At 43.9% G+C, this 14,197-nt stretch overlaps 1 protein-coding gene across 3 annotated transcripts in view; it reads left to right on the plus strand.

The window, feature by feature from the left end:
• Positions 1 to 13,601, plus strand: part of CCDC93 (CCC complex scaffolding subunit CCDC93) — a 94,148-nt gene extending 80,547 nt beyond the window's left edge. For 2 of the 3 annotated variants that reach the window (XM_012775612.3, XM_012775614.3), the window contains one exon: positions 4,085 to 9,020. In XM_012775612.3, coding sequence (XP_012631066.2) covers positions 4,085 to 4,138 — 54 coding nt within the window. In that variant the 3' untranslated portion in view covers positions 4,139 to 9,020. Of the gene's footprint in view, positions 1 to 4,084; positions 9,021 to 10,613 lie in introns of those variants that run through there. The other variant, XM_012775613.3, reaches the window with a different exon arrangement.
• Positions 13,602 to 14,197: the final 596 nt, after the last annotated feature.

Raw genomic sequence — 14,197 nt, forward strand, 5'->3', positions numbered from 1 at the left:
AAGTTAACGGTAGGTTGTTGGATACTAGAGTTTGGTCTACAGAATAAGAAATGTAATTTTCCATGCCCATGATTTTGTCCTTATTTATTTTCTAAGACTTTTCTCCCTTCCTCATCCTTCCTCTCTCCTCTACTTTTCCTTTCATTTTTTGTGATTTAACTCTTGGGTGTCACAATCCATGAGAATTTCAGAAACTCATCCTTTCCAGTGTTCTACCTGCACCTGCTGTGGCCCTAGACAGATAACCAGGTTGTAAAACAGACCTGGTCCCTCTCCTCAAGGAGCGTACATTGTGGTGGGGGAGACAGATGACAAGCTAAGAACAAGTCATAATACTTCCAAACTGTGCCATGTGAGGGGACTAATTTAGGTGGCGCAGTCAGGGAAGGCCTCTCTAGGGTGAGCAGGACTTAGCAACGGGACAGCAAGATTACTTCATTCAGGGCAGCATGTGGGATGGCCTTGTGGCTGGGCAGCACAGGGGAGGGACCAGGCCAAGTGCTCCAGTCTGGGAACTCTTGTGGCTAGCAGAGGTCGGAGTTCCGGAAGGCCAGTGAGTGAGCTGGCAGGAAACAAATAGGAACCCGCTGCTCCCCTCGGAGCTCACTCTTTCCTTTAATCCAAATAACTCACGAAGATTAAAGGCCCAGAAGAGAATTACATTTCACATGTTTCTTGGATGTGCCAGCACTCCCTTTTGACTATATAGAAACAAAAAGCAAATAGTTGAGGAAGATTAAGTGTCAACTGTCAAAATCAAAGCAAATAAAAACTAAATGGAAAAAGCTCATTCTTGCACTGCAGGCTCTCAGGTGAGGGCTTAGGATGAATTCAAAGGTAACAGCTCCTTCAGATGTAGTAAGCCTGGAGAGTCCCACATTCCCACCTGTGCGGCCCAGTTACTCGCAGAGACCGAGGTGCTTCCTTCAGAGCTGGCTAGGACCCCCAGACAGATGCTTGCCCATGCCTAAGTTTTTCCAGCCCAAAGCAGGTTAAAGAAAGATGGGGGTGGGGGTAATGCAATATGTTCTTACATATTTCATTTAAATGTATTTTACCTTAAAAAAAACTAGCATGCCCCTCCCATTCTTTGATGTTAAAATTGCCTTTGTCTTATAATGGTGCTGGTGGGTAGTCCTTTCTTTTTTAAACATTTTACTTGGCAAAAATTTTAAATTGGCAGCCACATGTCAGTGTTCCAAAATCTAAAACTTTCTCCCACCAGCTCCTCTGAGGTACTTTGGGGCAACCACAGGTATTGAGGAGGAGGAGACGGTGGGGGCTTGCTCCTCCGCAGTCTCCATCCCATGCCTTCAGCCACACTAATTCTGCTGGTTTTTCTGTTTTACATATTACAGTTTCAGGTAAGATCTTATTTGTGGCAGAAAAACAGAAAAGCTGTACTTTCATCCCATCCTTCTCCCAGAATCCTCTCTGTTCTGCCTTCTTTGCTGGAATCCCCCTTAAGCTTACCTTGTTGGGCTTATACTCCTATATTCTGAATTCTCATTGCATTGTGATGCCTAGCACATGCACTGGGCAGTGATTATTTATTCTTTATGCAAAGCACAATGTTTTCTTTTTCCTTCCTTCCTTCCTTCCTTCCTTCCTTCCTTCCTTCCTTCCTTCCTTCCTTCCTTCCTTCCTTCCTTCCTTCCTTCCTTCCTCCCTCCCTCCCTCCCTCCCTCCCTCCCTCCCTCCCTCCCTCCCTCCCTTCCTTCCTTTGTCTCACTGTGTTGTTCAGGCTGGTCTCAGACTCCTGGCCTCAGGTGATCCTCCTGCCTCAGCCTCCCAAAGTGCTAGGATTATAGGTGTGAGCCACCATGCCCAGCGAAAGCATAATGTTGTATAGAACATGGTCTTATGCCCCCTTAATAGTTTCCGTTAGTGGGCTTGGTTTACCCCACATTAACTGGGCACTAAATTATGCTGTCATCCTGACTCCCAGCCTCCTCTGATATTAATACCTTTTGATTAGAGGCATTGGGTTTTCTCTAAAACCCTAATGACTTGCTCACTCTAGTAGAGTTTAATTACAAGTTTGCCAGGAAACAACACACTCTGAAATCACCTTAATCACAGTAATTGGGCTCTAAACCACAGTTTCTTACAAGGTCATGAAACTAAGATTTAAATTCTAACATAGCACTGATGAATGCAAATCCTATATTTTTATGAAGCTGGCTTTGGGCACATAAGTTTGAGCAAACTGACCTCACTGGTTTGGTACATGGTAGGCCTGGATGTAGTCTAAAAAGGAAAGAGACAGAGGCAATGAAACATTTTACCTTTTTTTCTAGAAAGAAATACCTGAAGGGCTCCTTTTGTATTTGCTTTGAAGAGACAGTATCATTCTGTAGTTTCCCAGAAGGCTTCTAGTAGATTGTATGAAATTTAACCAGTGCTCACCAGGTGACAATATAGGATATCTTTACTGAAAGATTTAAACATCATTTCAGTGTGTGTGATACATGAAATTACCCATGGTGGGGACTCTTTATGGCAGGAGTGTTTTGATGCTCCTGAGTTGTTTTTGCCCCATTTAAAAGGTGAGTAGGGTGACAGTTAAACTAATTTATATATTTTACATTTGTATTACAGAAGTCTTCAAAATATACAAAAGTAGAGAGTAGTATAATAATATGATAGTGTAACCATCTGCCTGTTCTTATTCCATCTTTTTCTCTCTCCACTTTTTCTTTAAGCTAGAGATTTTTTTACCCCAAGCAAATCTTAGTAATTCATTTTAAAAAGGAAAACTTTCTTCTTTTCTAATAGAACAAATATAACCAAACATCACCTTATTTCTTTTCCCACCCCTCCCCAAAAAATCAACTGCCTCCCCCTTCAAAAAAATTGTGCTCAAAAAGTGTCAGAGCACCTTGCTTCTGACAGTCTTACAGAAGAATTCATCCTTACCCTCAGCCCAAGCACCCTGCTATTTCCAGCTCTCCAAGTGGAAGATAAATTTAAACCCTACAGATGAACCAGCACTCACTAAGACCAAGATCATTGTGGTCATGCTGCCACAGCGCTGCCAAAAAGAGCAGAGGGCTTCCAGAGATTTGGGAGCATCCCCAGCCCAGGGATGTGGAAAAATTGACTTTGGGGGTCTTGGATGCAAAGAGTTCAGGGCAAAAAAAGTTTTTCTCCCACAATGAATGTGTCTCCAGGAAAGCACAGCCACTGCAGGCCTGAACACTGCCAAGCCTGGGCCCTGTGAGCTTTACCTCGATGGCCCTTCCCATTACCACTCTAACCTCCTAGTTTAAAAGTAGGGCTCCTCGTGACCAGCTCAGGGAAGGGGATTGGGGATTGTTGGAGGTCTGCTGGCAGATAGAGGGGTCCTGAGCTATCAAGACCAGTAGGAACAAGGGCAGAAGGGTGCACAGTGAGCCACTTTTGAAGATGACCAAAGAATGGAACACAAAATATTTTAGTGGTGACTTGCACACTGGACATTAGATTCCATAGACAAGGGATCGTGCCAGTCACCTCCCTCAGTGATATCCCTCAGCACATGCAGCCCTTGCATTCATACAACTCGTTTTTAAGGAAAGAGAGGTGTCCCCTGATGAATATCTCTCATTCTCTTTTCTGTGATTTCTTTTCTTAAAGCTAAGACTATTCCTAGCCTTCACTGCTGGTAGAACTTCTCTCTGTGTTTGCCTGCTGTATAAACTAGGGTTGCCCTTTATGACTCCTTAGGCTTGCTGTCTCCAAGCCCCTCCCCCCGTTCCTCAGCATAGTAGGCCACGACTGGCAGATGAGGGTGCTTTCTACTTCGGTGCCCTTGAAGATTTTTAGAGACTTCATGAAGTCCTTTGGAATTTGGAATTACAATATCTAATCCTTTCATCCTATTCTTAGCTGACAACCCAGAAACAACATCATTATAGCTGTTTTGGCTTTAAAGATCAATAGGCCACCAGGAAGTTTCACTATGCTGGTGGCAGTGTGCTAGGAGACTGGTTTAGTTGTCTGAAAGTGTCTCCCATGGGCCTTGGGGGAAGGGTGGGCCTCACCTGGGTGCTAATGTAGTCACCACCTCTCTGTACACTCACTCTCTCTGCTTCCCCTCCAGGAGGGCCGCAAGAACGAGGTGCTGTTGTCCAAGGTGAAAGCCAAGGCCTCCTGAACATCCGCAGCCATCATTGTATGTCTTCGATTTTTGTTTTTTAAATACCATATATCTACTACAAGATCATGAAATGGTTCTGAAAGCGACAGTAGAGAGATGCAGGTGTAATGATTTCAACGCCCTGGATGTTTTCTTTCTCTTTGCTTCCATTTCATCTCTGTGTTGGCTGCTGTTGATGGAATCAGACAGTGTAAACACTGGCTTGGATAACACCCATCATCTCTGAAGAAACATGGGCAGAACTTGTTCTCTGTGTTGATTCAACTCTCATTTCTCCAGTAACATTGCACTTAGGAGGTACCTGTACTTGTATGGACGCTGAATAAAGAAAAATGCATTTGTTTAGCAAGTATTAACTGAGCAGCCACTGAGAAGTGAGCACCAAGGGAGAGCCAGAGAAGTAAAAAACAGTTCCTACCCCTCAGGCATCCAGCAGGTGGCCGGGGAAGCAGATGTGGCTACCAGATCCCAGAGCTTGGCCGTCTGAGACTTTTTTCAGTGAACAGAAGGCTTTTAGCTGCATGATCAGCCCATGTGAGTGTCAGTCCCTTGGGCCCTTCACCTGCTTGTGCTGCCTTTTGTTCCTGGCTCTTCCAGGTGCCGGCCAGCAGGCTTGGATGGCATAGCAACTAGAATGAAAGCTCGGTGTTGTTGGCTTAATCCTAATACGTCACTCAAGTTTATTTCCCCAAAAATAAATTGAAAATAGGATGCTTTGAGGATGCTTCAATAAAAATTACACCTTCCCTTACCCCAATTGTCATTCAAGTCACAGGCAACACGTGGATGGACCTGTGCACCCCCCTCATTGAAGGCACATCCCGTATGCCTGCGCTGTAGACAGGCCGTGGTCTGACAAGGAGAGAGATGCACACTATCCACTGCACTCAGGGCAGCAGAGTGAAGACAATAAGCGGGCCCCACAGGGGGTCAGGAGGAAGAGGAGTGGGGTTTTCAGAGATCCAGGGAGGCTTCATGGAGGAGGCAGCATTTGTGTTAAATCTGAAGGGGGAATAGGACGTTAATGAGCAGAGATAGGAAGCAAGGCCATTTTAGATGAAGATCATTTTAGATGATCACTATAATTAAAAACTCAAGAGGGTGTGGGGGATACAGAGCACTCATTCTGGGAGAGGAAGGGACAAGCTGGTCTCTGCACGAGACTCTGGAGAACAGTCTGGAAAGATGGGCTGGGGCCAGACTTTGGAGGGTCTTGAAGGGTAGCTGAGGGGTTAACTTTATCCTTGGAAGTGAGTGGTGTAAAACAGAGGTCTTCCTGTGCTGGCCCTCAGGAGTCCCACTCAGTCATGTGTGGTAAACACCAGCAGGAGGCTTGCGCTTCATTCTACATAAACCTCACACGCATACCAGTGAGCAGGTTTGGACATAAAACATAAAAGCCTAAATGTGTCAGGCAAATGAGACATTCAGCACAGGCACAGAAATATTGTGTTCATTTTTAGTTCCCTTATGCATAGCTAATGTGTACAGATTTAAAGATAATAATAATAGATTAATGACGGCCACTGGTTTCTGTGTGAGGGCCAGCGAGGCCTGCATGAGCCAGGTGGAAGCAGCAGTGTCCAAAGTGGCACTGCCATGTGCCGGAGCTTCCCGGGCTATGTGCAGCTCCACCTTGGCTGGTCCCTGGGCCAGGGTCATGTGAGGGTTTTGAAAGGGCTCAGCAAAGTTGAAGCAAGTAATTGTAAAAGAACAGCTAGCGCTTTGAGACCAGGGGAAGGAGGCAGCAGTTTGATTGAAATGATTTCAAGTCCAGAGGCTTGTCTCCTTTGCCTTGATACATGCTCATAGCGCCACCCCTGGCTGACTGAACTTTGTGAGCAGTTAGACTATTTGACTGTCCACGGGTGGTAGGGAGGCAGGAGCAGGTGGCATTCTGAGGTTACCAGAGTCCACCTCTCTGCGTTGTTGAAGAAAGTATGGCATGACTAATCCACACCAACCAATAATTCTGTTTGAAAGTAGAGACATACATTTTGGGCTGTGTTTCTCAAGGGTTTCATCTGGTTTGCTTTTGGTGTAGAGGTGCCTGTAGATATCTTTTCCCTTTTCTTAATCCGCAAGGCCTAATACAAATATAAAATCAATGTTTTTGTTGCATGAACACATTTTGAATTAGACTGCAGAAGCCAGTTTTAGGAATTCCACATTTTCTGCAGACAACCTGCAGCATGAATGGTGCCTTGTATGTAATTAGGACATTATGTGGGTTTTACAGTCAGGCTTCACGGGAGATACCCCGAGTCCCCTGATGCTTTTTTAAAACATTTGCTTCAAGAGGAACCAGGTTTCCCCAGGAAGCAGAGAGTTCTCCCAGCTCAGTTAGCCCAGAGAACTTGCTAGCAGCCAGGCTGCCACAGCTGGCTGCCTGGTGCCCTGGATTCTCAGCCAGCCTCTGGGTTGGGGGCTACCCTCTTACCCGCATGCTTCCCAAGAGTACATGGGGCTGCCCTGCTTTAAACCAGAATCAGAGCTGCTGTGAGCAAGTAAAGACGAGATGATCATGAGATACCTGGGGAGACAAGGACATTTTTTTGTAGTCTCCTTGGCCTGTGGTCAGTCTCTCCTGGATAACTAACTGGTGTCTGGCGATACTGCTAGAGAGAGGTGCAGAGTGTTAGAAAACATTTGCCAGAGTCACACACATGAGCTTGTGTTTTAACAGAGGGCAGATTCCAAGTTTGTTAGGCATAGCTCTTGTCAGAGTCTAAAGTTCATAGTTGTATCTGGGTTCTGGTATGTGGCTCATACTTTGAGGATAGCCAGGTCCTGCCACAGCGTCTACTGAGCCTGGCAGCACAACCAGAAGGCAGAAGGGCAGGTACAGGTCGGAGGTCTCTCCCTTGCCTGACAACACTGTAGCCCTTGGGACCTCTGGAAACCTGAGCAGAGGGTGGGAAAGGCCTTCAGGCAGCCCTCTTACTACCTCACAAAGTGCCATTCCCGTGACCTTGGGGTTGTGACACTGACAGGCCCTGGTCATTGTCTGTAGTGACCAAAGCAGCACAGTTTGGACAGTGAGCAGTGGCCATAACTTGTGCCCTCCGCATGTCTGATGCTTTGGATGGTCTTACCTGGTCCACTCTGCAGGGAACTGAAGATCAGTTTGAGGGAACTCACCGTTCTAGCAGTCAGTGTTAACAGTGACTTTGGCTGAACCGAGTCCCCTGTTTTGAAATGCAGGTAGTTTACTTGAAGCATGCTTTGAGGAAGAACACTCTAAGGAGGTGCTTTATGATTTACTCATGGCCAATACTGGCTTCAAGGTAAAAGAACATCTTAATACAGACTAGTACAGGGAAGAGCCCAGTAGGATGGGGTGCCGTTATCTGTCCATTATCTGGCTGGGCATTGCCAGGGGAAGTGCCTTGTTTGATCCCCCATGCCTTCTCTTGGTCCTTGTCACCGCACATGGCAATGGGCTGAAAATGCTCTGTAAAAAATGATGCTACAACAGTCTCTCCTCTTCTCACAATAAATATATTGTATAAAAATATCAGGGGGGTTAGTACCTGGTCTGCAGCATACTTAACACGGGGAACGCTGTGGGTGCTCCACGCCAGCCTTACGTCAGTTCCCCAGACATACCAAGCTCACATCTGCCTGTGGCCATGGCCCTGCTGTCCCCTCTGCCTAGACTGCTGTCCCCTCCAAGGTCTTAGGCAGTGGCTTCCCCTGACCACCTAAGACACATGCAAACCCATTTAACTCGGCCCCAGCCCTGATCACACTGTGCCCTCCCCTGCAGTTTGTGTTGATGGCACATGTCACTGTGCAGATCTCTCCGTTGCCTGCCCTCCCTTCTGGAATGGAAGAGCAACAAAAGCGGGGGCCTTGCTTGTCTCCCCACATCTAGCTCAAGGTAGATGATCAGGAAATTCTGGTGAGATAAAATGGCTTCTCCGAATTCCAACTTTGCATCCCTATGTTAGCATAATTTAGATTTAACCCTTCCTCTAATTTATGCTTAGTTTAAGAACAGGTAGACGGTTCTATTTATTGACTTTAGAGGATCTCTCGTAGAGTGTTTGTTATACTCTGACCTTAAAGGATGGGATGAAAAAAGCTGTCAGAGGTTTCAAACCTTTCAAAGGAATTACCTTTTACAAATTTTCTTTCTCCCCATGAAGTGGGGAGCAAACAGAAAAGGGACCACAAAAATGTCAGAGATAAGGTATGTTTTGGCTCAAAATGTGTCATGAATCTAAAAGTAACTTGGCTGGTAGAAATGTCTCAGTCACATGAAACCAAGAAGTGGGACAGCACTGCAAGGCTGTGGGAGTAGCCCTCGCATATGGTGTTGGCAAAGTGTGAATTGTACAAGTTCCATGGAGGACAGTTGTACAGTGTCTATCCAAAGTGCAAAGGCATAAACGTTTTGAACCAGCAATGCTACTTCTAAGAATTTTTCCTGTGTTCAAGAATTTTTATTGAAACATTGTAATAGCAAAAGTTGGAAAGTACCACCAATATGGGGAAATGGTTAAATAGGTTAGGGCCAGTCCATACAATGGAATATTTTGCAGAAATTTAAAAGAAAGGAGTGTGTACTGCCATGGAGTGATCCCCAAGATACATGGTTAAGTGGGGGAAAGAGGCTCGTGGTATACTAATGCTTGGGATAGAGGAAAGTGTGTGTCTGTAGATGTGTATGTACATTTACACACATGTCTATCACATATGTCTGCTTGCATAAGCCTAGAATATCTCTGGAGGATACCCAGCAACCTGGCAGCCTTGGTTGCCTCTGGGAAGAGGGATGGGAATTACTTTTCAATGTACACCTTTTGTACCTTTTGAATTTTATACCATGTACATGTGTTATCTATTCAAAAATAAATAGTTTTTAAAATTTTAATTTGGTTTACTTTTCTTAAAAAAAAAATAGAACCAAATTGTCAAGAAGATTCTGGTTCAGTAAATCTGCTTTCACAAGGAAGATAGAGCCCTTGAGTCAAAATAAACTCTCGCTCTTTGGGGTCTTGGGACACTGGGCCATGTGAAAGGGGCTGTCCTCTTCTGGTGGAACAGCTGTGGGGCAACAGAGCACTGAGGCTGGTTCTGCCCCTGCTGTGTTAGGCTGGTGGGACAGGGACAGGGGAATGGACTGTGAAGTGGCCACGCCCTCAGACAGACTAGGGCTGCCTCCCTCTTGTGAGAATCACACTGCAATCTGGTGCCTCTGACTTCAGGGGAACATACAAAAGAAGAGGATGATACCTTTGAGCCATGGTCCAAGGGGAGCTGTTAACCTTGTCCTAAAGCCATGCCCTTCTGTGGAAACCTGCTGTGGGGGGTCCTTCCCCACTACACAACTTTGATTTTGTCCATGTGTCCAGCCCCAGGAGAAGAATCATCACAGCTGTGCTAACAGTCATGGAAATCTTATTTCTGTTTGCTAAGAGTTGGTCTACAGATCTAACTCAGTTGTGGCCAGGAGGAGGAAGACTGCTAAGTGGTCCAGGAAAGACTTTTCTGCTGGTCGTTAGTGAGAGAGGCATTAGGACAGCTTCTACCTCCCTTTCCTGTTTTTGTAGGTTGTCAAGGAACTTCAAGGTTTGAGCAACTTCTGCCATCTTGAGACCATGAGAGGAGACATCTCAATACATTGAGTTTGGCAGAGGGAAAAGGCCTGGCCTGGCTCCCTGACGGCATGATGAGCTTCTGGACCAAGCTGGGGACCACTTGCCTCATTTTCTTGTTCCAGAAGAAAAATAAATCCCTGTTAACTTGTGCATTCAACCCAACAATATTTGAGTTTCTACTATGTGTCAGGACCCGGGAATATAGCAGTGAACAAACAGACAAAAGAACCTGCCTTCCTAGAGTTACTCTTCAGTGGGGAAAACATGCAAATAAGATATATACGTAAATTTTATCATAAGTTGTTTCAATTTGCTGCTTAAAGCAAGGAAGAAGTATCAGCAGTGTCTGGTTTAGTGGTGGTTGCTATTTTATATTGCAAAATCAGGTAGGGCCTCACTCACTGACTAGTGAGGACTGAGTCACATAGACAGTTATGTAAATAAAATTCCAGGCAGGGGGAAGAGCAAGTGTAAAGGCCCTGAGGTCAGAGTGTACCCAGAAGCTGAGTTTGCAGAACGTTTAGGGGGTGCTGTGTGGGGAGCCTTTGAAGGATTTTGAGAAGAAAAACTACCTGATCTGATTTCCGCTTAATAGGGATCCCTCTGGAGGCTGTGCTGACCACAGACTGCAGGGAGGCCAGTTAAGAAACCACTGTAAATAATCCAGATGAAAATAAAACTGACACAAAAGTATTCCAGGACAATACCTACCCTGATTTTTTCTTCTTGTTCTACTTAACTGTTTAAAACGCTGAGCACTGAATCATTGGTTTCCATTCTTCATTCACCTGTAGCAGACACCTTTGTCATGACCAGTGGAATGTACTTACCCACCCCCTGACTTTGGGCTTTTGCTTGTCCTACAGGTTGTTAGCAGATTTGACACGTTTTGAAAAATGTGTTTGTGTGGTTGCGTTTCCACTCTTGCCCATCTCTCTTGAGAAGAACATAACTCTGCTCAGGTATGGTGCGGACCTAGACCCAGCCTGCAGCTTGAAGCCAAGCCCAGCCTAAGCCAGTGAAATCCCAGTCAATTCACAGCCATATGAGCAAGAAATAAAGGTTTGTTGCAATATACCACTGAAACTTTGTAGTGATTGCTTGCGATTATTGCTAGCATAGCTGACTGACACAACCACTGAGTTGATTTTATGATAGATTGTGAGCTGGAGTTTAAAGGACACATCTCTACACCACCCAGCATTGGCGTGAAGGGGCCAGAAGAGCAGGCTTTGGTGGATGGACCCACATGTGTTCACAGAGCACAGCAATCATGATAAGAATCCAAATTTCCTTTGTACATGCCAAAAGAAACATGGAGACCATGTTAAAGGGGAAGAAAGTAGCACACTTTGTATGTTATGCATGGTCAATTTTATAAAATAAAACCTATTAGGTTATCCACGTCCATCCTATAGGCCTGGAATTCTGTGGAATTGGAGTCTGACCCTGAGACACCTTAGTGACACCTTAGTAAATAAATCAGAGACAATGTGAATTCCTCTTACAGCTTCCCAACTCCATCTTAGTCATGTTCTACAGCAAAGGGATAGGAAGCAGAACAGAGACACTATGCTTAGCAAGGATGTTCCTGGAATGTTAATTGCAGATCACATTTTTTTGTATACTCTGAATCAGTATACTCTGATCAGACTTCTATTTCATATACTCTGAATTAAAAGCAATCTCAAGTTCATCCTTGCATAAAGTCAATCCAGAGATCTGTTTCAGAAATCAACCATTTTATAATTATAGTGAGAAGTCAAGGAAGGCCTTATTAACTGAAGAGAAGGTTCAAGTCTGAAAAATCTAGGCTGTGAGTAAAAAAAAAAAAAAAAAAAAAAAAGGAAAGGAAAAGGAGGACTCTAAACATAGCTATTGCTTGGGATGCTTCCATAACTGCACTACATTAAGTCAAAGCCCAGGCCAAATAAATACAATGATAAAAGCATCCTATCCAATAATAAGAGTAAACCAAAAAATCGCACAGGTGTCCACCCAATCATAGCTAGACCTTCTTCTTCCAAGCTTTCTTCCTGGAATCCAACTAGAATAATGCAAAAGGATCTACTATCAGGTGCAGCCTGCAAAGGCACACACAGGTTTCGTACTGTAAAACACAAACTAGAGTTGAAACAGAGTCGAGTCAGATTTCTGTTGGGTTCCCTTCATCTTTCTCATGTTTGGATATAGGCAGACTTGAGTCCAGATGCCTCACTGCTATGTACTCACTATGTAACTGTGGGCAAGCTGCTTACCCTCTTGGAACATAGTTAAATGAGGACTATACTTACCTTATAGGATAGATGTAGGAGTAAAAGATCATTTGTCTATAAAACCTAGTCCAACAGCTGCAAGTGGTGGATGCTCAAGAAATATTACTCTTAAAATGTATTCCTGCATGTGTGTTTCATGAAGGGAGAGGCAGGGGAGATAATTAACACCCCCTATTGTCTTTCAGCCAAGAAGGGAAAAACTCCAGCAGACCCAAGCTTGAGTACTAGGCCTTGAAAGACAACAATGATGGAAGACTGAGAACACCATTTCATTCGAACTGTGTAATTATCTGCTTTTTACTTCCCTGCCTTAATTTACAGAATTTAAGGTGGCTTGTAGGAAATAAGCAAAATTAGATAGTAAAATATAAATATTATAGAACTTGAAGCACTAGAATAGGAAATACCTAGAAACATTATACACAAGTAAGTAGGCTACCAGATCCTACATAAATTCCAAAGTTAAGCCAGAAATTTGGTTTTATGATTCTTCCTGATCAAAATGAAAATGGAAACCGTCAATAATTCTCATTATCACGAAAAGAAAACATGCTTTCACAAAGTTTATAGGATGACTTTAACTGCATCCTCCTATGAAATGCATTGATGGGTTTCATAAGATTGTTTCTTGTATTATTATCTTCCAGTGAAAAAGAACAAAATTTCGAAACACAACTCCAAGAAGGCTGTTCAATTACCTTTATGATGTCCCAACATCCAACAGTTTGATTGGACCACATATTCTTCCCAGAATCCCTCTTCTTAACAGGGCTGAGACCTATGAAAACTGAGACTGTGGATGGTTTGAAGTTACACTCGTCCATAATCCCTTATCCACAATTGCAAAAATACAAAAAGTTCAGAAAACAAAGGTTTTTAACTCATTTGACAACAAAATTGATATGACCCAAATGACCTGCAATGATGTAAGGCTATTTTTAGTTCTTTTCTCACAATGTGAATATGCATACATTTTACTGCAAAAACATTCAGGTGTTGATGTTGCATGCAGGCTGCTGCTCCAGACCCAGACTCAGCCAAGGGTATTCCCTAATTTATAGATTATACCATATTGCCTTTCTAAAACCTGAAAAAGGGTCTGGACTCTGAAACTCATCCAGTCCCACCTTTTGGAAACGGCACTGTGGATCTATAGTTCTGTTATGAACCCCATAGCATAAGCATTTTGTGGTGTAAGTGTGAAGAATGTCTATATAACTTAGACATCAAATGAGCCAAGGGTGAAGTAGACTTTTTTGTGCAAATTAAAGTGCCTAAAATAGGCAGCAACCCACCTCCAAAATCAGGTATATATCACCAAGGTAGATATGAATTCCTATACACCTGTGTCACATTTAATGTTTTTTGGAAGACCAAGAACAACTATAGCAGTTGAGGGGGGAGGGGGTTGTTGGTGTTTTAAGTCCTATAACAGGCATCAATTTTCCCATCTCAATGTCATATACACGTGCCTGCACCACAAATAAGAATGATTCTAAGCCTGGAAATGAATACCTCAAAAGTATTTTTATTATACATAATAAAGTCAATATGGTGATGTAATGAGAAAAACGTCTCTCACAGCTGCTCTCTCAAGTGGTAAAAAAAAAAAAAAAAAAAAAAAAGCAGAGAAAAAACTTCACGGGGGTTCTCAACGCTGGTTACATACTGGAATCACCTGGCAAATTTTAGGACGCACTGCCGCCTGGGTTGCAGGGATGCCAGTTAATTTGGTCTAAAGAGCAACCTAAGTATCCAGAAGCATCTCTCACTGATTTAAAAAAAAATCATCTAGGGAACTTAATACACAGATTATCAGACCTCATCTTTGAGAGTTTGATTCAGTGGCTATGGGTTGCACCGAACACTTTTTTTTAACAGAACTTCAGGTGATTCTCACCTCACAAGTTGGGATACACTGCCACCATGAGGAAGTGTAAAAGGCCGGGGAAGACAGGAGTTGGTGGATAAAGGGTGTGGGGAGGGCTCTTCCACAAAAGAGACAGTTTCCTGAGAGGGCCGCAAAACAGACCACTGGAGCCCTGTGCTGAGAGGCCCTCTCTGAGGAATAGGGTATGGACAAAGGAAAGGCAAATGCAGCTTCAACTCTTGTGTCAATTCTCTCCAAGTAGCAGTAACTGCCTAAAGTGCTGTCCTGAAAGGGATTCTGAGTC

The sequence above is a fragment of the Microcebus murinus genome, chromosome 8, assembly GCF_040939455.1.
Source record: "Microcebus murinus isolate Inina chromosome 8, M.murinus_Inina_mat1.0, whole genome shotgun sequence".
Classification (NCBI taxonomy): domain Eukaryota; kingdom Metazoa; phylum Chordata; class Mammalia; order Primates; family Cheirogaleidae; genus Microcebus; species Microcebus murinus.